Source organism: Lonchura striata, chromosome 5 (assembly GCF_046129695.1).
Source record: "Lonchura striata isolate bLonStr1 chromosome 5, bLonStr1.mat, whole genome shotgun sequence".
NCBI classification, from domain to species: domain Eukaryota; kingdom Metazoa; phylum Chordata; class Aves; order Passeriformes; family Estrildidae; genus Lonchura; species Lonchura striata.
In genome coordinates this window covers 14,562,453-14,586,028 of record NC_134607.1, presented here as the reverse complement: position 1 = coordinate 14,586,028, position 23,576 = coordinate 14,562,453, and the positions used below count along the sequence as shown (strand labels likewise).

Sequence of the window (23,576 nt, the reverse complement as noted above, 5' to 3'; positions counted from 1 at the left end):
TGGTTGGACTTCAACCCTCCTTGTGGCCTGTCTTTTTATAATGCCAAATAAAAGTGGCCTTTGCAATATACAGGTGCCAAGTGGCAATGGAATATCAACTTGCCGGTGCTTGACTGTGTAGCTCCAGTGTGCGAGGGAAGGCAAGGTCAGGCACGTGTCATTGCAGGACTTTGGGAATCCCTTGGAGCATTACATGCATCTTGTGCCTTCCTGGAAGCCCTAGACAGATAGAGATTTGAAAGTCTCCAGGAAAAAGTTGTCTCCTAGCTTTAAAAGACTTCATAATGTAGCAATGGGGAACAAAGACATGCAGACCTCTTTCTTTGAGGAAGATAATTTATTGCAACAAAGCAAGCCATTTTATGATCTAAACTTAACCCAAAACAAGCATGCATTTGGCTGCCTGCCACTGCAGTGTCGCTGTTCACGCATCCTTTTACCCAGTCAGCTTTTGGATCACCTGGTGGCCACTGATGTCCCCAAACAATCACTGCCCCATGCACGAGGTGACCACATGCCAGCCATGCAAGCCCTTCTCTGGTTTTGTCACCTGTTTTATGCCTGCCAGCTGAACCTTTCCCAGAGTGATTTCTGCTGCTCACCAGAAGTGAGCAGGATTCTTATCTCCCACAACATAACATCTGCACTTTCAAAGATTCTGGTGTTACATTTAACGCTGAAAGCAGGAGGAAGGCATGAGCGTGTATGTGGGAAGAGTACATGATTTTCATAAAGAAATAAAAAATTGTTTGGGCAAACATTGCATGGGAGCAAATAAGTACAAAGCACTTGAGAGTCTTTTTAAAATTATGGGGTACTTTTGGGGGCTTTTAATAGTTTGGCTGATGTATTCAGGCGCTTTGGAAATATACCCTTTCCATGGATATTTTAGGGAAAAACAAGAGCTCGTTTTTTTCCCCCTCTCCTTATTTTTATCTGTGTGAAACATCACAGTGAGTGCCCGAAATAAATTGTCTACCATTTTAAAACCCTGTATCAGGTAGAGTTCAGTAAAGCAAGACAGGTACATTGTAACTGAGAACTATTGTGCAGATTACTTGTTTTTCCCTTTGAGATGAAAACAGCCTGGGTGAATAGGAGGCTCTGTGTAGCACCAAGGGTGGGTCTTGTATTGTGTTTTTAATTTTAGAAACACCTAGGGGAGAGTAACAAGTAAATGTTTGATTTTACCAGCTGCCTGTGTCAGTCCAGTTTTCAGCTCTTATGGACAGCTTTAGAAAGGAGAACAAGGACTGAGTAAGTCCAGAGAGCAGTGTTTGTTTCCACCTCCAAAGCTTTTATTGCTGGCTCTTCAGCAGCTCTGGGTAGTGGGAACATCCCGGGAAGTTTGTTCTTCCTCTCCCTTTGCAGTATCGTGGTGTGAATAAACAGAGGCTGTGCTTGTCACTCGGCCTCCTTGCACAAACCTCACATTCATGTGCCACCGTGGGGCTCTGTCCAGCTCTCACTGAAAACAATTGTGAGGCTCTCATTGACTTCGCTTGGGTGTTGGATTTGGCCCATTAGAGGGGAAGAAAATAAAGTGGAAATGTAGTTAACGATGCCTATTGATGCTTTTCCTGGCACAAAGTACTGCAGATAATTGTTTCTAGATGAAATGCAGTTGCATCTAAGTATTACATTTATTAGCTTTTCAAAGGAGGGATAAACAAAGTGGACATATGGGGTATTTGAAGTGTGATTGTGTGAGACTAAGATAATTTCAGGAGAATAGCTTAAATCACAGGATATGTGTGATGCCCTTTGTATACAAGATGTGGGATTGTGGAATTTATTTTGCATGCACTGGTTCTCACTGAGAAGGAATCCAGAATACAAATATATAGTCATATTTAGAGTATATGAGGAGTGGAGCCTTGCTGCTGTAGACTTCCAAGGGCTGGTAATCAGGCCTGATAGTGATGTGATCTCTGGAAATACTTCTGTTAAGTAGGTTTAATCCTTATTAACAGTAAGTTGCTTGAAACCATTTTGGGTAAAGTCTGGGAAGGAGTATAGTAGATTGAACACATAAATAAATGCCAGCTCTGTTAGGCTTTGAGTGACTTTGATTCTTTTGAAGTTCTGGAGGTTTTGGACTTGCTAAAAGCATCAGGCCACGAGCAAAAGAATTTTCACCTCATCTTCAATTTTTTCTGCTGTAATTTTCAGTGTCATTTTCACATTAAAACGAGGCACTGCTTACATATCTGACATAATTTAAGTGTTTCCCTAACTCTCACTATGACGTGGTTAAGACACGTGAGACAGGAAGATTAAACAGTCTGCTTTTTTTAAACTTTATTCTGGAGTGCTCAGGTTTAATGATGTACGCAGTTTCTCCAGGTTTTGGAATGCTTCCTGTTGACTCCAGAGTGACTTATCTGTGGTCCAGAGCCTCTAAATAACAGAGATGGGAGAGGGCAGTGCTTGTGTCAGTGCTTTCCTCCCATCCACCGTGGAGGGGGAGGGAAGGAATGAATGGCAGGGCTTTTGTTGCTACTGTTTTTTGGAAATGTGTTCAAAGAACTATTTTGGAAGATGATGGTGAGGTTGTTCCTACTACTTGCACTGCATTGCCAAAACACTGTGCTCTTGTATGAGGTAATAGATGTGGTTTGTGGCAATATTATGAAAACATTGCTTTGTTGTGATGATTGCAGAAAAAATTCCCAGCTACATGGTAACGTATTTGTAATATTTTATTGAAGTGAAACATGGAAAATACAGCAAAGCTTGGAGTCCCCTTGGAATGATTTCACATTTCAGGAATGAAGAAGCAATTGTGAAACACTGAAATGGGTGTACATGATATCAGTTAAAGAACAGATTTTGGGCCATTTAAGTATAGTTTAGGGTTTTTTTGTTATTGTTTGTGTTTCTTTTGGTGTGGACTTGTCCAGGTTTTTTTAGTATCCCTGTTACTTTTTAATTCAGTGGGTAGCAGGATGCACATTCACATGGCTAATAATCCAAATTAGAAGGCATGCTTTTATTTTGTCCTGTGAAGTATAGGCAATATTACCTAAAAGATAAAGAAGGTAGCTGCTGCTGTTGTAGAGTAAGGAATGAGACATGGTTAACACCTAGCAAGTTATGCAGTGTAGTCACTGAAGGATGTCCAAGTAGATAGAGGCAAGAGGACCACAGACTCATTCCTCTCAATATCTAGTCTGGAGGTAAAAAAGAAAAGCAAACAAGAGGAGATTCATGCTGTCACTTGACACGCTTCAACTGGACAGGTTGAACTCCAGGGTTCCCCAGGTATGCTGACTTGAGAGATTTGAAATTATTTTTGACTTTTTGTTTGTTTGTTTTTATTTCCTCTCTGTTTGCACAACCTGTTTTTGTTTGTGCTTGATTTTAAGGCAGTGGACATTACTAAGTCTGAAAGCTTGGACCTTTTATGGATTTTTTTTTTTTTTTTTTTTTTTTTAGTTTACTAAGGGTAGACAATTAAAGCAACAGATTACAGCCAGGGCAATTGAACATCCTAGGTTTTTAAAATTACTTTAAATGTACTACTTTGAAAATTTTATATGTCGACTAGATGTGTGAGTATTTCAGTTCTAAAACTCTGCTTCATCTGCATTTGGAGTCTTCCATGGTGTTCCGATAATCCAGTCAGAATCTCTAAGTGCTTAGTTAGGAGTGTTTGTGCGAGGAAAAGGTGCTAGAAGAGCTGCATTGGAACAGTATGTCACTGAACCAGCAAACCAGCACTGTTCCTTGCTCCCTCTTCCTTTTTTTTGTGTGACTTTTTTCATCTTTTATGTTGTACGTTCTGAAACACTACCATATTTATCATTCAGAGAGCTAAAACTTCTGCAGTATTTTCTTACTGCCTCTTGGTAATGACATGTCTCCTATAAAGCAGAGCAGGATCTACAGCAGAGATGTAATGAATGACCACAGTCAGTGACTGTGATGTGCAATTGATTTCTGTTTTTTGAAAATATACCCTTCATAATTAGTAATTTGGCTGAACTACCCTATTCTTCTTTATGTGAGTTGTGTACTGAAAGAGGCATGATACATGTTATTACTCATATAGCTGTGTCAATAAGCTATATAGATGTGAAAAACAGACTGGAACAAATAATGGCAGAGAACTGAACTAAAATATTTTCCTTTATATACATAGTGGAACTTTTTGGTATGTTAAGAAACCACAATCTCAGAACAATTCTATTGAAAAAATCTCTAAATGTGTTATAATCAAGTCCATGAGGTACTTTTTCAGTGTGCTTCCTTTACCACTTTATATAGTGATTTGACCAAACATGTAGCATTACATTTATTCTGTGAAGAAAGTGATATTTGGGTTCATGTCCTGTTTGTACAGCAATGTCCTTTCATCATGTCATAGGTAATACCAGACTAGCACAGCAGAACAATTAGACTGAGAAGGTGTGGGTCTCTAGAAAATCACCACAGATCAATCAAAAAGGAGGTATTTGTAATTTATGTTGTACAGCTAAAAATTAAATGTCCGAAGTTTCTGTTGGAATCAGTGGCAGCTGGAAGTGCTGAGATCTTTGCAGGGTTAGGCATCCTGCTAAAGTCAAAAGGAGGTTTTAACTCTTTGAGGTCTTTTGGCCTCACAGAATCACAGAATGGTTTGGGTTGGAAGGCACCTAAAAGTTCCTCTTGTTCCCACCCCACATTGAAAGAAAGGGATGGCACCCACTAGGTCTGGTTGCTCAGGGCAGCATCCAGCCTGGCCTTGAGCTGTGGAATGCTTCTCCTTGGAGCATCCATGGTCTTGCTGAGAAATGAAAAGGGAATGGAAGAAGGAATTGACACAGGAGCGAAGAGGGGATGGGGTGGGACTGCTTACATGGGTGAGCTGGTGTGAGAAACACAGCTACCTGCTTTCTGTCCCACTTTTGGAATTTTGGCTGGAAGGTGACACAATACTGGGCTCTTGCTCTTGGATTATTTTTTATTCTTTTGGGTTATTTTTAAGTGGTGGCTTCATTTTGTTCTGTAATCAGGGTGAAGGGGAAGGTTTAGTTAGCAATTTATAGGTGGGGGAGGGTGCTGCTGGAAGTATATAGGGGTAGCAAAAAAGAGAGAAAAGAGAAACAAAGATTGTCTTAGTCTTTTTAAGGGGTATGGCCGTAGAGGTTTTGAGATTCATCACCAAGTGGAAAAAAGTGAGAGACCAAGGGAAATTATCCTGTTTATTTGACTAGGCCTTCCCTTGACACTGTAAGCTATCATCATCTTGATGCTGGTTGTCTTTCAGTGTATAATTAGCCTGGAAGTGAATGAATGTGGGTGGTATGGTGAAGGATTTTTTCAGAAAAAAAATAAATAAGGAGAAATTGGGCTGCTGAGGAAGAAAAGTTTTGTGTGGCTTTCCAGTTTTTTGGTTTGGACAGTGCATACATGTAACTCTGGAAACCAAAAATGTCCTGAGTGGAGGTCCAGGGAGACTTCACCAGGAACAGTCGGCTTGGAACATGCCCCAGTTTATTTTGATGATGGTAAATGCTTTGTACTTCTGTTGTGCCCCATGTGCTTTGGCCTCAAGGTGCTTTACAAATATTAACTCGCACAGTGCCTCTGAAAAATCTGTATTATTGCTGCCCCCCTTTACAGTCCTGGGAATTGAAGTCCCAAGGAGCACAGCAGCTCAGCTGTGCTTTTGCCTGGAGAGAAAAAACTCACATTGAGTTACCCCAGTGTAGTGAGAGGCTTGAATAGGTCAGGAGGAAAAGTTGGTTTCTGCAGACTCCTGCGTGTTTGCAGCTCTTCACTGCATTCACGTTGGGCTTGGTAGACAAACTTGCAACCTTAGAGGGACAAGAGGCAAAATTGTAATTAATTCATCCCTAATTGGCATAGCAGTAAGTAATTCTGCTTAATCCATTCCTTGCTGTGAGGTTGAAGTAAAGCTAAACATCTGAATTGTGGAGAGGACAAGGGGAAGAGGGGGAGTAGGCAGTGAAAGATGGGCAAACATTTCTTAGGCCACATGGGGAGAAATACCTATAAAAATAGGAGACCTTTCATATTTTCTCTTCAGATTGCCTCTTGACTTAATTAGGTGAAATGCAAAAATATAGACAATTAATTTTTTAAAAAAAATCACTAAATTTTCTCTTCTCCTTCTTGTCTTTCATTCAGTCCATGAGAGTCTCTGGAGTGTGAAATGTGAAGACACCAAATTGGAATTAATTTTGCTTTTTCATTTAACAGATTGTGTTACATTAACACCACACCATTGCCAAGCAGCAAACCTTTCCTTTCCTCAGATGTTAGCTGCTAATACAGACTAAGAACTGCTGAAAGAATGGTTATACTGAAATGCTTTATTTAAGTTTCTCCTCCCTTGTGGCTCGAGTGGGCCCTGATTCTGCTAAGATGTATTCACTTGAGCAGGCTCACTGAGTTCTCTTTTATTGCTTCCTGGCAAGCAGGCTGGATTCTATTTCATATAACGTGGCCCAAGTTAGAATTTCAAAGCTCACTCAATCCTCAGAGAGACCTTTGCAAGACTCTCTTCTCCCCTACCTAGACAGGCACTAAACACACTGAGGGCACAATTGAATTAATTAGGACTACTCATGTACAAAAAATCAACCAAGATCCTTTTTAAAAGATGACAACTTTGATATCCTAGGGTTCATTACCAGCCCAGGAATTGTTACTGCTCATGTAACTGGATTATTAAATTATTTGCTGATGACAAATCTTGTTTCCTATATTAAACATACATTGAGAGTCTTGGTGTAGTTCTCCTGAAAATAATTACCTGTAAATCACATGACAGGATTTATTTTCTCTCCCTAAACTGTGTTTTACTTGCACTTGTGAGTGTGGGTTTGGTTTTTTTTTTTGTTTTCAGTCCTGGAAGTTTAACCCAGGATATGTCAGTCAGGCAGTTCTCTGGCTCTCAGTTTATCCAGTGCTCAGGACTGCTCAGTGAGGTGGTGCCATTTGACATTACTCCTGTCCAGAACAGAAGCATACCTTTAGAGTTTGGATGGATTCCTTTGTTTTCTTTACTCAAGATTAAAGTATTTCTAGCTCAATCTCCTGTAAGAGCAGCAGCCCGATTCCTGAAACCATCTCACTGATAAAAATACAAGTCTATTCCCTTCTTTTTTACCAGATTTGTGTCTCATCTGTCTTTAAGTTTCTATTCCATTTCAGGCTTCCTGTCCTTTGAGCTAGAAATTTCATATATGTTTAAAAGCTCCTGGGCTGCAACTGTAAACCTAAGTTACTTGAATTCGAGAGAATCTGAGCAAAACTATATTTAAGGGATGGTTCTTCTTTCAGCTGTGGTACTGTTGTGCATTTCCATCTTTATGACTATAATCCCATTGCATTTGTAATTATCAGGACTCAGTGTGGAGTCGTTGCCAATGGACAGAGGTCATGAACCCAGTGAGCAATCAGTCTTTTAAATGTGAACAAAACTCTTCTACTCTGTGTGTGTGTGTTTGTTTTCAAGATGATGTAGTTGCCCAGCTATAGAACTAGCCTGTATTTCAGTTTTTACAAAACCAGAGAAGTATGTTGCAGTGCTGCTGGAACTGCCATTTTCAGGTGTAAAAGACTTCAGCTGCTTCTGTCTTACACCTACAACCCATGGTGGTGGAAGATCACCTGTTTTAGGGTATTTTTGCCTGTAGACCATCTTCAAGCTAAAGTAAACTGATGTACTTTGTAACCATGCAGCCTTTTCTGGATGCTATTTCCAGATACTATATTTCTAAAAAAATTCATTCCTGCCTTTATCTTCCCTCTAATATTAATTCTTTGCTTCCTTTTCACTATGATATGACAATACACGATTAAATGCTTGTCAGATTCACAGTTTATTGTGGTCCTCTTTAGGATCCTGATTGTTTTTTAAAGTATGGTTTGCCAGGTGTGTTTGTTCCCAATAAAGGTGAGAGGTGTGTGACATCCATGGCTGCTGCAGGAAAGTTAGCTGTAACTGTCCATTAAAGGGGATTAAAGTAGGAGCTGTGGAATGTCAGGTGTTGTACCCTGGTCACAGTATTTCCCAAAATTCTGAGGGCTGTGTTTAGTGTATGTAGTGTATATACTCAGCAGTTGTCAATATATTTGCATCAAGGCTGAACTGGATTTTGACATGCAAATTCTTGCCCTGCTCTGATTCTGTGTGATGTGGACCTGAGATAGTGAACACTTGGTCTGTTCCAGAGTTCATTTTCACAGACAAAGTCTGGAATGATCTTTTCAAATTTTTGCTGTTAGATTGTAAGCATTGACTTGCAGTAGAAGAAAGTCATAGAACTGTAGAGGGAAAGATGAAGTTTATGTATGTCAGCTAGGGTTTGGCAGTACAAAACAGTGTACTCTTTATTAAGCACACTTTAATGGGTTTAAATTGTTTGTGGCTGCCACTATACATGGGAAGTAAAGAATGTAAAGTATAACTTTAATAAGAAATGCTTTACTTTTGGTGGATAACTAATTTTTCAGCTGCCTGGAAAATGCAGTGCCTGGACAGAATTCCCTGAGCAAGGCAGCTGCCTGCCCTGGAACTTTTCTGGGTTTAATAAGGGTTGACTGCACAGGTGGCAGTGACAACAATGGTAGATTTTCTGAGACATCTATTATTTTCGCAGTGCTGCTGATGGAAGAAAGGCTTAGTAGCAGCTGATAATTAATGATCAATTTGGAGATTATCACCAACAATTTACAAAGGTTGACTTTTCCTTTAGAAGTCCCTTTGGATAAACTGGATGGTAAATTACCTGCCTAAGGCTTTTACTTTACTTGTGCTAATAAGATGAAAATGAATATGTTTGAAGAGCTCTGAACTGAACTTTTCAGACTGCCCGATAATCCATACAACTCTTCTTTAAACATCTTAAGTAAGTGAGCAAATAGAGACTATAATAAAATTGAAAACTGTCACGTGAACACGTTACCACCCTGTCTAAGTAATGGGGCATGACAAATAAGAGGCACTGCTGTAGATTTCATATTTTCATTTTATGGCATGCATTAAATATTTGATCATCAGCCAGCAGAGAGGAACAGTTGGGCTGAGAGTATAATTTACAAATGGATGGGTGAGATTTAGATTGTCACAGTCTGAGCATGGGATAGAGGACTTCTGTATCTTAGTCTGTGCTTCAGTAGTTCCTCTTTACTTTGTGTTAAGGTCCCCTTCTGTGTATCCTCAGACTGGAAAAAGGAGTGAGTAATCTGTATTTACTTCAGAGAGGATAATAATCCTTATTTACTTCACAGGAGAAGGGATATGTGAAGAGTAATTAGTATTTGTAAGTGCTTTTAAGGATGATGAAAAGGGTAGTCCAAGTATAGAATGTTTGCTCATAAATTGGGTACAAAAAAGGAGTAAGATGAGGTTTATAGAGCTGTGAAGGTGCTTGGAGATAGAGATGGGCTCCCAGTCAGATTTTCAGAAATCTATGGGTATCTTAATATTTGAAGCATATTTTAAATTCTCTTAGCAGCAAGGCAAACTATATTTTTTGCACTTTAATATATTTTAAAATCTGTCTTGTGCTTTATATTCATATCATGTGTGGTGGGAAGGAGGTAGAGTGAAGTCAGCAGCTTGGTAACAGCTGCACTTTCTGATCATCCCCTGTAAAGCAAGCATGGAGATGGAGGATGAGGGAAAAGAGAGGAGAAAGGTAAAAATCTTTGCACATCTGATGAGCCCTTTTACAAGGAAGGGGTTTACAGACTGCTGAAAATGCCAACCAGAGAAGTAGGACACGAGTGAAAAGGATGCAGTGACATTGTACAGCTAAATGCTGGGTGTAGGGGTTTTTGTTTGTTATGGGGGTTTTTGGCTTGGGTTTTTTTGTTTGTTGGTTGGGGTTTTTTGGGGGGTGGTTTTTTTTGTTTGTTTTTTTTTTTTTTTTTTTTTTTGGTTGGCTTGTTTTGTTTCAATTATCACTGCCCAGAAAAGAGGGTTGACTAGATTTTAATGTAAATATAGTCATTAGGTTTAAAAAAACCCCACTGTTACAGTCTATTCACAGGACTCCATGTAGGAACTTCCAAGAGAGTTTGACTCAATGAACCTTGTGGGTCCCTTCCCACTCAGAATATTCTCTGATTCTGTGAAACTTAGTTTTGCAGTTTCAAAATGCAGTAGCGATGAGAGAACTTAATTTTTGTCATCACTGAAGTGTCAGTGCACACAAACCCACTGGGTAAAGCAATGATACAAGTAAGTAATGAAAGCCGCAATAGAATGTTTCCTTTTAAAAAGGGAAAATCCAAGCCTGCAGGGCATTTTATAAAGGCTGTTAAACATTCTTATCTCTTATGTAAAAATAGAAGAGCTGGGAGCCAGAAAGGTGCAATAAGTTATGTGGGATCACACGGGACATTGCTGTCTTCTGAATTCTTAATGTTGAGTCCTGGTTTCATGGTCCATCCTGAGGCATAGAAGGCATTCAGGAGTAATCAATCTGGTCAGAGTTTCAGTGTTTGCGCTTCTTTGGCAATCATCAATGCCAAAGGCCATTGCTATACTTCAGCAATAAATTTCTCTGATGTATTGCAGTCAGTTCTTTCTCCTAGTTTTCATTCAGCAGCTCTAGAATTGCCAGGTGACCACTTACCCAAATCACAAGGTATTTACTACCTTTTTCAAATAAAAAACAGGATCGTGGACATTTCCTGTTGTGTTTTATGGCCAGTTCTGGCTGTTCACCTTGAAAACGTAACTTACCATGGGCCTGTGACACCGAGGTCTTAATATATGGTGCTAATGAATCCATGATTTTCCTCCATGTCCTAGTTTATTCTAACTGTAATTATTCCTGGTAAGTTGCTTTGGCTGCAGCAGCTATGTCACAGAGTGACTATAGGCATCTTCCAGTGAAGAAGTTTTCTTTCTAGTGTTTGCCTTCAAATAGACCAAAAGGCTTTCTGTTGCCCATGGTCTGCATTTTTACATACCTGAATTGTTCTCAGTGCCAAATCCACATAGCTCATGTAGGAAAACCAAAAATTGATACATGTGTGGGGAGTGTCAAAGGAAACAAAAAAAAAAAAAAAAAGGGAAGGAGGTTTTTTGTTCATTTTTTTTAAGAAATAAGTTATTTTTCTGAGATGCTCAGCACCTACTGCTCTTCTGCCTGAAGGAATCCAGAATGCTCCTTCTCTTGAGAGCCAATGGTGCCTTTGGAATGCCTCCTTTCCATGTAGTGGTTATTTGCCTCATCAAACCTTCTGACATATATTTTAGGTGTGAGCATCTGGATTCAGATTCACTTATACTATAATTAAGTGTATACCTAGCAGGGAGAGGGTTTTTGATAGAAGAAGTCTTTTCAAGAAAGCTATTATACCTCTTGTTGTGGTAATAACAGACAGGTTTACTTTCTGTAACATGTGTTTATTCTTTTCAGGAAACTGGTTGCTGTCATCTCAAGTTGGACTTCTGTGGCAATATGTGCCTTAGACTGCTAAATTGTTTTAATACATCTCAGTAAAAGCAGTTGTAGGCAAGAGCATTTTAATGGTGATTTTTAAGTCTCTTTGAAGGCAGTGTGTGGAGAGTGTGATGGAGGGGTAGAGTCAAATGTTCATTTGAAGATATGTTTGAATGAATCTTCCTACATAAATTTGCCAGTGTTAAGAAAGAGAGGCTTTGCCCCTTTTAGATCACAAAGGCCTCTCAGTGGGGGATGGTTTTGGTAATGGAAAAACCAAAAAAGGTTCCAGTATGTGGTGGAGGAGGTAAAATAAACAAACACAATGGGTGATTACTCCACCAAGGCTTCTTTATCCTTGGGAGCTCAGTCAGTGGTCAGCATGTTAGCCAGCTCTCCTGGTTTAGGGCAAATTTGGGAGAAAACCTCCAAAGGGGAGCGGCATCCTCCAAGTTTCCTTGGAGGGAAGGATGTTCCTTTCAGGCTTTTTCTCCTCTCCACCCCACTCCACAGCTACCAGAGCTTTTTTAAGTAGACCACTTCTTGCAGTGGTGCTGCTGTGCCTGCCACTGCAGTCTTTCTGAAGGAATATTGGAGATCCCTTATGATTCTTAAGGTTGTCTGTTTAGAATGGTCTCCCATTTTCTTATTTGTTGATTTGTTTTTACTTTTCCTGCCAATATGCATTTGTTTCTGCAAGGATAAATATATGTTACGTGACTCAGATCTGTGGTTTTTCTTACCTAGCAGTTCCAGCAGTGTCTAGAGTTAGTTTGTTAAACGGGGTAATTATCAGCTGGTTATGATTGTTCTTTTCTCTTGCAAGTTTACAGGTATATCTTAGAATCACACAGAGCAAAAAATCAGCTTTCAGGAAGCTGAAGTCAATCCATTTACCTACATGAGGAAATGTGTTAGCATGTGCAGGCAGGTTCTGGAAAGTGTCCAGTAGTGCTGGAAATGGAACATGGATGCTCAGAAATCAGAAAATCACAGCTGTGAAAGGGGCTCATCCAGCACTGCTGCAAGTGAACACATATGTGATTGCACCACCCATGCTTTTAATGTAGATCTTTAATTCTTATGTTTTTCTGAATAAAACCTGGGAAAAGAGTACAACAGCTATGAGGTAACTGAAGCAGACTTCACAGTACAGTGTGCACACTTAGTGAGGCAGGAGCCCTCACATCATACCATACATTTTTCCCATTCTATCCCTCATTTGTTGGGCCAGAGATGATCCATGACTCTGGATCATCTGAGGTAGAAGATAGGAATGCAAAACCACTTGAACACTTGAAAAAAGTTCATTTTCTCTCTTGGAATAGTAGAATGTCTGAGTAGAATTATTTTTATTTAAATAATTTTTGTTTTACTCTATTGGTATTTCAGAGTAATTTTCTGAGGCAGCAATTTTCACTAGTTTCTGAAAGGCAACATCTGGGCTTTGGAACAATCTCTTTTCAGCTTTGAAAATCCTACCTCAAATTGCTTGTACGTTATAAATGTTCAAAATTTTTTTGTGGTGTTTTTTTTAGCATAATGAAAGGCAATGATGTATTTTTTCCCTGTGATTTTATCCTCAAGTTCAGTTTGATTTTTCTTTATTGGGGTCTCCAGGATTATTTGTTCCTGGGCCAAGAACACACCTGTCATGTACAAACCCTCCAAGAAGGGAGGAGCATGCACGTGGATGTGAACAAAAAATAATAAAAATTCTGGGCAGCTGGAATTAACCTGTTGGAAAGAAAAGGTTTGCATCCATTAGAGACATGGCTGTGCTTAAGTTTTATTTTTTTTCATACCCCTCCCCTCACCACACACACAAATGAAAAACCAATTTCACTGTCTGTAGCTCTTGAAGGTACACTGAGGCACCAGTTCTGCTCCCACTAAACTTAATTAAAGGCCCAGTATTTCTGTCATGGAAGTTTGTGCTGTCAGTGGTTATCTGCTTTACTGGCATGATCAGTTTTGCCAGGAAACAAACAGGCCACCTCTGGGGGATGTGTTCATGTGTGCTTGTGGGTTTTTGCCTTTTTTTCTTTTTTTTTTTTTTTTTTTTTTTTTTTCCTGACACGGTGCAAACATGGGTGCAGGGGATGGTTGGAGCAGGAGTTACATGATAAGGCAGAATGATAGTGCAAATTCAGATGTGTAAACACCAGTGAGTACCTTGAAAATAATTTCATGAGTGTAGTTACATGTAGATTTACAGGAAGGAAACACACATGGAATATACAGTTATTATTCTGAACTTAACAGTAGGGAAACTGAGAGTGAAGTGGGGGAAAAAAAAAACTTCTAAAAATGTCTGTTTTTCTGGTTTCTTTGTGATTGCATACAAACTGCAGAGGAAATGTTGCTTAGAAAATAGTTAAAATACCATTTGTTGAGTTTAAAATTTAAATAAAGAAAGGAGGAAGTAGAGGGGGGTTGAAACTCAGTGGCTGTTTGTTTGGCACTCACATCAGACAGTGGCATGGTGGAAGAGCTGTGTCATATTCTACCAAGATCTCAGTCAAAATAATGGCTCCTCACACTGGAATCTGTGTATCTTTTGGAATTCTTATTATTAATGTTGATTCTGCTGAAAGTAATGAATCATTTAACAATGCTTGAAGAAAAATTTGTGTTGGCTTGGTTAGACAAATGCTGCAAATGACCAAGAATGCAAAAGTTTTAATATTTGCTAACTTTTCAAAGTGAGCCCATGCTTCCTCAGATTTCTTTGTAATAAGTTGGTCACGACTGCCATAATTTTCAAGCTGTTTCAAGTCCTTGCCTTCATTTCTCTCAGTGGGAATTAGGTGTGCACGTCTGTGTGTGATGTGTGGATTCCTTGTGCAGCACAGCTCTCCCACTCAGTGTCTGCAGCAGGACTGACAACTTCCCTGTAATTTTCAGGTATTAGTTTGTACAGTGAAATCTCAAGGCTTGGAATCACTAATTATTTGACTAGATCCTCTTTGTAGTTCAGCAAGCAGAAGAGTGATGATTACCTGATGTCACAGTGATTGAGATAGTGCTTTCAGCAGCAAGCAGTTCCTGAAACTTTACATGAAAATAAAAACAAAACTCTGCTATTTTTGTGGTGGCAGGATGACAAATTTTGCATAATAATAAAAAGTATAATAAATAAATATTCAAAAAGCATGATGTATGAGTAGCTGAAGAGTCAGGGGAGGTACATTTCGGAAAGGTTGGGGGCTGGAAGGAAAGGAAGCCAGAGTTAACTTGAGGATGCACTGGAAAATAAATGAGCTTGTGGATTTAATTCAAAATCATCCAAGCAGAGTCTTTTGCATGAAAGAAGCCAGTGATCAGGCTCAGTTTACTTGAAACATCAACAATGACTGCATCCTGCTGTTTCAGAGTTTGTGCTGATAGATGCTTATCGTCCTTGACACGGCAGCACCGCTGTTGTGTGTTCGGTGCCATAACAGTGCCATCACTCTGTGCCTCTCCTGCTTTTGAGAAGTGCTCAAAACTCACAGGTTTTGAAGTTTGTGCTCTTAGAAACATGCTTTTCAGAAACGAAATCTCATCCTGTCGTTCCTAGTTTATAAACGTCTCACTGAATTTTTGGCTCTTTTAGCTGATCTACAGATGAGCGAAAAACAAAAGGGTGAGGAAGTTGACAGGTACCAAACAAAAACCATGAGAACACAGGTTCTCCTGCTGAAGCTGATTTTGAATGTGTGTCTCTGGATGGATTGCTGAATGTTCCTGGTTAGCACTCACCAGTAAGGTCCAAATTCTGTATGAGCTCTATGGAAGAATTAGGTAATATTCATTACAGTAATAGAATATAGTAGATAGGAGTGTGTTCATTACCTTCCAAATTCTGCTCTGGTTGAAGGCTGCATTCTTTCAGCCTACAGTGTTTCACTAAAACTTGCCTCATGCACAGTCTTTCCCAGTTACCTGCTTTGAAAAGTCCCTGAGAAACTTAGTGTAGCAAATGAGAATGTTCAGCATGAACTTTTTTGACAATGGATTTTTACTAGATTGATTTTACAGTAGTTTTTTTGTGCATAAATTCCTTGCAAGTGCAAGAAAATTGAGATGATAAAAATGCAATTGATGGCAAAGAATTTTTAGAAAGTGGGTTTTCATTTTTTTTTCAATTTTCTAATAAAAAAGGGGTTTTGTTAACATTTTCTTGAAGGACACTTATAACAACTTTATTATTTGAGAGTTTTGAATCTTGTCAAATTGAAACCATTTATTTACCATTGGAACTTGGAGCAGTAGCTTTTCTCAAAAAGCAGTTTCCACAGCATATGGGATGTCAGGTTTATGAGCTGGGCTGCTGATACTACACTATAGTTCAAAATGAATTGGGAATAAAATACTCCGTTCCCATTTTATATTTAGAAACTCTAAACTGAGGGACTGTCCAAAATTGTTCAAGTTACTCCATACAGAGAGGAAATCTGGAAAGCTAAAGGGAGAAGGTGGGCCGGGTGAAATGGAAATGGAATGCCCCTAAGCATAGGATTACTTGTGGCAGCTCTAATAATAGACAGCTGCACAGAAATATTACTCAGGTTATGCTGGAGTGATCTTGTGTTAACAAAGTTGACTTGTTCACCAAAACCACCTTTGAATAGCATAAGATATTCATAGCATAGGTGTACTTTAAGAGATAACTGATTGATATGATCTTAGAAAGTAATAATTAACAGATTATTCCACCTCAGTGTGAGTGACAGATGAGAGCACATTTCATGCACAGTTTTTACTGATTAGCAGATTATAGACTTTCGCTTCTTTTTCCTTTTTTTTTTTTTTTTTTTTTTGTTTTTGTTTTAATTGTAGAATTACTTCAGTGAGCAATTCCAAACCAGGCTGTAAATGACTCAAAGATATTGCCAAATTAAGTCTGTTTTTAGTGGTATGTGTAGAAACAAGTCAGGCTTGCAGTTCCCAGTGGGACAGTGTGTGGGAGTCTGCCACCCTTACTCATGTTGAGTAATACCTTATTACACAAGTAATCTTGTCAAAATGAATAGAGTTGGTTTTTTTAAGGTACTAGTTATTCAGTGTACATAAATAATAAATTACTTTGAGGCCAAAGCAGAATGGAAACCATTGTTAGTGTTAACTGGCACCTCTTGCCAAGGCTGTGTGTAAGGAGAGATCATAGTTTCAGTAAACCTGGGAAGACGAACTGTTTTATCCACATTAAATGTGGTCATGGATGAGGCAGATTCATTGCTGACATTTTGAATGAGCTTGTGTGTGTGTGCACTTATACATTAGATATATGTGGCAGTGCTGCTGTCTGTAATCGTAATTATTTCCTGCGGAAAGGCAGTCTGCAGCTTTCCAACAAGTACTGTAATTAGAGGTAAATATCCCTGCAGAGAGTCAGATTGAATCCCATTGAAGTTTTTGGACTGGTTTAGCACTCAGTATTTGATTTGGACTCGGGCTGCGTTCAGGAGCAAATTCCTGGTGCTGCTGGTACTGGGCTGGTGCTGCAGACTGCTGCTGGTCTGCTTCTCAAACTCTGCTCCCATCCCTGACGCACAGGGCTGAGGGGTCTGAACTCTGCCCACGGGAATGCCTGGCTTTGTGGCTGCCCGAGGAGCTCAAGAGGTGAATGTTTTCCTGCCCATTCAGAAACCGGCTGCGCGACTCCACTCAGGCACTGTCACGCCTGGTTATGGTGAGAAGACAACAATGCCTCTCTTGATAAGGGGGGAAAAGCAAAGTCTTGCACAGTCAGAGTTTTGACATACAATTTAAATCATCTTTCTACATCCTGTGGACTTGGAGCTGTCAGAGAGGCAAAGCCTGTGTTTGAATGGAAAAGCTTTTCATTTATTTAAAAAGGGTACCAGCTATAATTATTTGTAACTTTGCAGGCCTGTTTTAATGCTGTTTTATAATTACAGGTCTTAATGCTAGATTATAGAAAGTCATTTATAAATAGTCAGAACAGAGGAGCTTGGGGAGTTTTTAACCTGTAGATTGCTGTGGGTTGTGTGATTGCTGTGATGGGATTTTGCCTGTGTATATATGGGGTGAGCTGTGTAATGATTGATGAATTCCTTAATTAACTTCCAACAAGTTAAGATTTATGGCCTCATATCTTTTTCTCCCGACACATCTGTGTTTGACACTTTGGAAGGCATGGATAGGCCCCTTCTCCAAAAGCTTTTGTAGGTATCTGAAATGTTTCTGAGGTATTTTGCTTAACGTAACAAGATGAGAGTTTTATGACACAAAATTTATTAAATTTTATGGCATGAACAATCGAATTGAAAAGGGTGCAGGTTGTGTGCTAGAGGGCACTATCTCCTTGAGTACTGAATACTACTTCAGGTTTATTTTGGGAGTACAATCATGGATGAAATTAACCGAAACCAATGAACAAATGGAGATGTAGTGTGGGGACACTTAAGTGAGGTTCTGTTAAAAATAGTAATAATAAAAAAGATATAGCTATGAAAGGATCAGTTTTGTGAGACACTGAATTCAAGGGGAAAAGCAAACAAGAAAAACAGCAATATTTAGCAGTCTGAAATTATTTGGATGAAACCAATAAGTGTAGGAAACAATTCCTGTGGATGTAGTGTAGCTCTTATTTGCTCCACTGGGAAAATCCAGCCATATAGTCAATGCAAAAACTCTGAGATCAGTAGACACAGGGTATCAATTTAAGCCTAGAAAGAGTCTGGTACAAATTGAAGGGCATAAAGAAATATTTGGAGAAGCTATTGTGATACGAATCACATAAAATACTGGTTGGATAAGAGTGAGTTAGAACAATGAAATTTTTACTTCCCTGAAAAAACATTCTTGCTACCAGGAAAAATATTTATTTAATGAAAATTTAATTAAAAAAAGCATGTTGGGGTTTTTTAACCACAGTTTCTGCATATTAAGAAGCCTCTCTGAAAACAGGTCTCTTCACAGGGAACAGTATCAAATCTGAATTCATCACCAGAACTAAATCTTCAGTTCCATCCAAACTACTGATAAGATCAAATATGGAGTTGAATTTCATGATTCCATTGTGTCTTTCAGAGGGATGTGGTTGAAATCCATTCCTAGTTTAAATCTGAGGAAAAGATCTTGAAGTCATGTGAGCTGTGAACTGTTGTGTTAGCAATGAGGACAGATTCAGGATGTTTGCAGTCCTTTGTTAGGATGGGATAATTCCAGTACTTCATTAAGTCTAGATCTGTTTAAAAGAGCTCAGTTTCAGATAATGTTGCTACTTAGAATTTAGCTGTTTCCCTTTTGTTATTGTTTGTGATGGGAACTCTGCTTTACATCTTACATATGGAATCTGCTAAGTAGGATAAACAAGATTTACAAAAAGAAGAGTATTAGAGGATGCATGGTGTGGGGGCATGTCAATTTTGGGAAATAATTAAAGGCATTTGTAGATGACTTTCTTGTTTCATGTTTTCTAATTGGGAACCTCTCAGATATTAGATCTTTTGGTACTATAGACTTTGATAGTTACTATCCTTTAGGTAGACATTTCCAAAAGTAGATGTGTCTCAATTAATTTATTTAAAGCTTCCATTTTCTTGTGGAAATTTCCTAGATGCTCTTAAGGAGTAAGAAATTTTTGTGAAACTGAGTGTTGCCTGACTCAGGCTGGCTACGGACAGAGCTGCCTGAAAACAAATTGCATTTGATGTCTCAGCTGTCCAGGTTTGTGTATCCATTTCTTTGGGTGTCCTTGGAAGACTAACACAGATTAAAGTCTCAATTTTGCTGCCTTAGCCATTTTAGCGATTTGTTAGTTTTCTAGGATGGTGACGGGCATGTGGCTTGTAATTTGAACTGGATGTTTTAGAGGCAAAAGGAAAAGTTTCTTCTACCCTTTCTGCTTTCACTTTAGTTTGGTCTACAATCCAACTTGGACATTTTCATTTTAGTTCAAAAGCAAAATAATCTCTATTGTTGCAAGTGTGTGGAGGTGGACACCTCTATTATCCTCCTTGTTTGTTTATATAAATTCCCTGCAGAAAATTATTTCATCCCTGTTGGGAACAGTGACAAGCAGAAGATGATGATCTGAAACTCTATATTCGCTTATAAAGTTAACAGAAGAGCTTTATTTCAGTGTGATATTCAAACTTTCCTTGTGAAGCAATGTGACAGAATCTCTGTTATTCTAGGTTAACAGCAGTAGGAGTTCTTGACACAGTTTGAGTGTATAATATATAATCCAAATCATCAATACAAAGCAAGGCATCCTCTCTCTCTGTAATTTATTGTCAGAGTGAATTGCAGTGGAGACTCTTGTGCATGGCTTACAATATTTTCAGTTATTTTATCAAATATAAATGTTCTAAAGTATAGAAAATTACTGTGGAATAATTGAGTAATGATCTTGGGTCTGTCCCTTTTTGTTTGCCAAGATTGAGACAACTGCTTAGTGCCGATTTTCAGAGAGATTTTGTTAATGCTCAGGCTTCTATTAAAGTAGTGTTAAAATGAGTAACCAATAAACTTAAATTCAATAGCAAGTGTCGATCTTAGTGTGGTACAATACAAAATATGAATAATTCACATTAACTTTAGAAGGGAGTTGTGTGGTTTCTGCAGAAGGGTTTGAGATCTGTCACATCAGACATAGCTGTAAAATGCTGAATTCAGCAGGCTAGTAGAAAGCTGCCAGTAAGAGTCTATCTGGTAATCTCTGTCTTTGTACATATGCTTTGCTGCAGACACATAGGTGGGAAAGCCTAGAAGACAGAATTCAGGTAGGATGTATGAAGTGTTAGTCTGTTGGACTAAGTCAAACATTAATAGAAGATACAGATTGGTTCTCTAATAAGTGGTGTTCTGAACAGGCAATGTGCATCTGCATATAAGTTCTGGTAGGGATTTTTTTGTCTAAGTTTTTGTTGTTGTTTTTTCTGTTTTTTTCCTTTTTTTTTTTAATATAATCTAACTTGGCTCAGAAGGCAAGGCTCAAAATGAGATCATTAGAAGCAAAATAAGTCTTAACAAAGGGCTGTTTAAAGTCACTGTTTGTTTTCAGACCCAGTTGACTGCTGCTAAGAACCATTCCGTGCTCAATATGCCAAATCGTATGGACATGCTCCACCTCACAGCAGCCCCACACATGGTTCAAGTAGCTGAATGCAGTCCTTTAACTGTGGAGTGGAAAATGAAAGTTGGGATAATTAGAATGATAAATACGAGATTTTTGAGGAGAAGCAATATTACTTCAGCCCCTTCTTTTAACTTTTGCATACAAATAGTTTCAGTTTCCTCATTGATAACTTTATTTTTTTTTCCCCGTGAAACATTTCTGTTTCACATTTCTTCTTTTGGCTGTGCCTGGAGGATTTCTCCTCATTCCTCTCCTTGCAGATTCCCCTGGTTAGCACAGGGCCATCCATGGATGTACCCTGATTTTCATGGACAAGGTTGCTGTAATTAATCCCAGGATTTGTCTGCATTTTAAGACTTCACCCCTTTCTATTTTGGAGACCAAGCTGGAAGCATTCTGGATCCTATAAGATTTTCAGTAGTGCTTGTCTTGAATGATACTTGAATTTGCCCATGATTTAGGTTTCTTTCAGTGTTTCTAAAAGTTGAAGATAAACATATCCTATCAGACATAATCAAAAACTTCACAATGTAGGTCTGAATTTCAAGTTCAATACTTCTGTGTGGTTTTTACAATGTGTGCTCTAGGTATCTTCCTTGTGTATCCTTTTTAATGTAGTTACAGATACAAATTACATTTTCATGGTTTTTTTTTTTTCTGACTAGCTAGAGATAGGAATCATTTTATATATAGCTGGAAAGATTTGACAGCAGATCTGCATTTAATTCTGATCTTTGTTCAAAGCCCCTGACTTTATGTTGTCAAAAAGCTTAGGTTATTAATGTCCAAGTGTTTAATTACTTAACTATACCAGATCTGGAACCCTGGAAAGATCCTTGCAACATGACTGTAACACTCAGTTGCTCACATAGGTGAAATTTTGTAAACACAGACGTTTTAGTTTGCTAGCAAGTTCTTTTATTGTATTGTATTTTATTTTACTTTTTTTTATCAGTTGTGGTCGATAATGAGATGCAGATGATTATTCCTTAAAAGCTAAGTTGACAATAGCTTGTACCGGGAGACATTCTATCTTCATAGAGTCCCTTGCAAATGCAAAACTAGATGGGTATTTTTTTAAAGGAATTGCATTTCATTATGCAGTCTTAGGTGAATTTTCATGTTTAAGAAGCCAGAATACAAGAGAGTGCTATATTAGTGTATTATTCTCACAACAAATAAGGCACTGTTCTGTTGCTACCTGCTTGGCCATTGTTCCCAATTGTGTATGCTTTGCAGTGGTATTTGGATGGTTTCCTGCTCTCTGCCAGCACAAAAAAGGCATTTCTGTTACAATGGCCCCTAACCACACAATGACGGCATTAAGGATTTATTTGGAGGTTTCATTATTTTCTCCTCTTTTGTTCCTTCCAGGATGTCTTCCAAGAGACCAGCCTCTCCGTATGGGGAAGCAGATGGAGAGGTAGCCATGGTGACAAGCAGACAGAAAGTGGGAGAAGAGGAGAGTGACGGGCTCCCAGCCTTTCACCTTCCCTTGCATGTGAGTTTTCCCAACAAGCCTCACTCTGAGGAATTTCAGCCAGTTTCTCTGCTGACGCAAGAGAACTGTGGCCATAGGACTCCCACTTCTCAGCACAACATAATGGTAGGTTTGCTTATGCTCTATTGTGCTTACATCCATTCCCCGAGTTCTGCCTCTGCAGTGGTTTGGCATCCAGATTTGTACTTTATGGAGTGTACAATGTGCAGCCACACGTATGGAACATGCCACAGTCGTGTGTCAGCTCTGACCCGGCTAGGCTGCCTCTGCCCTCCACCACAAGTGCTAAATCACTCGCAGGGCAGACTTCTCCTCAACTTTGCCCGATGGCATTTAGGGTGCTAAAAATTTGTTAGCTGCACTGATGTGAGTTGGAAGTGTATGTGTTCAGCAAACAGCAAATGGGTTTGGAACACTCAACTTTCAGAGTCATGTTTGGCACGGAGTCTGAAACATCACCCTGATGCCAAGTTTGTGCAACAGTAAAGCGTGAAAGACTGTATAAAGGGAAAAAAAAAAAAAAAAAGAAACTGAATTTTGGTGACTTAAAAACTTACATCTAATGTGTAATTCACGTCACAGATACCCACAGTAAAATTTACTGTGCTTATGAAATTAAATCAATGTACTGCTTTTTGGCTTGTGAATTTCCACTCTACAGCTGATACTGAGCACTTAATTCATGGCGTGCAGCAGGCCAGGGGAAGCCCAGAACTGGCTGCATCTTAAAGAGCACGAAACAATGTTCCTTGTAGTGTTATAGTGTCACTATTACAAGTTTGGGGCCTTCCCGTGGAGTACTGATGTATTTTCAGAAATGCTGAAGGGTGCAGGGGAAGGAGGCCCAGGACTGAGGCACTTGGACAAAGCTCTGTTGTGAACACGTTTGCACGGCCCTTGCCTATTTACAGACTGGCTGTAACTTAGACCCCCACTTTGACTGGGGCACTAGTAATTTCTCTAGAAGGGAAGATAATAAGTGGACCTGCATATTTGAAGGCTTTTAAAAAGGCATTGCAAAATAGGTGATAGTGTATTCTCGTAAAAGCCTGCAAGAGCTCTATAGTGGTATTTAAGCCCTTACAGCTCATTATGCATATGTAACAAGCCCTAAGTAAAAAGCCTTGGGGATTATTATTTCTCATAGGACCAAGTCACTGGATATTCACTGAAGCTGCTCTCCTAGACAGAATAACTCATTGATCCTGATCCATTTTCCTTCCTTTTTTGGGCTAATGCTTAAGCTCAGACAGTGGTTTGGAATACATAATTTTAGTTTGTGTTATTGTAACTTTACATGAGGAAAGAACATCGCTGGAGAAATTACTCATGGGCAGACAATGTCATTATCTTTTTCAAGCTTGTTTATTTCTCATACTTTATCTTAAGTTTTATGGAGATGAAATTCATTAATAAAACAGTTCCAGCCAGTGAGATGTTAGGGTATGTAACTAATGTATGGTCTTTGCTATATTGTGGCCTATTTTAAGATAGTGTTTTGAAGATAAGGAATTGTTTCTGTCAGCATTTAAGTCAAGAGGTAAGCTTGTGATGGCACCAGTAGTGT

At 39.0% G+C, this 23,576-nt stretch overlaps 1 protein-coding gene across 17 annotated transcripts in view; it reads left to right on the top strand.

Annotated features, from left to right (window-relative positions):
- Nucleotides 1-23,576, top strand: part of SOX5 (SRY-box transcription factor 5) — a 609,634-nt gene that overhangs the window by 341,995 nt on the left and 244,063 nt on the right. For 14 of the 17 annotated variants that reach the window (XM_077783333.1, XM_077783325.1, XM_077783327.1 and 11 more), the window contains one exon: nucleotides 21,883-22,114. In XM_077783333.1, coding sequence (XP_077639459.1) covers nucleotides 21,884-22,114 — 231 coding nt within the window. In that variant the 5' untranslated portion in view covers nucleotide 21,883. The remainder of the gene's footprint in view (nucleotides 1-21,882; nucleotides 22,115-23,576) is intronic. The other 3 variants (XM_077783331.1, XM_077783332.1, XM_021552006.3) reach the window with 1 other exon arrangement.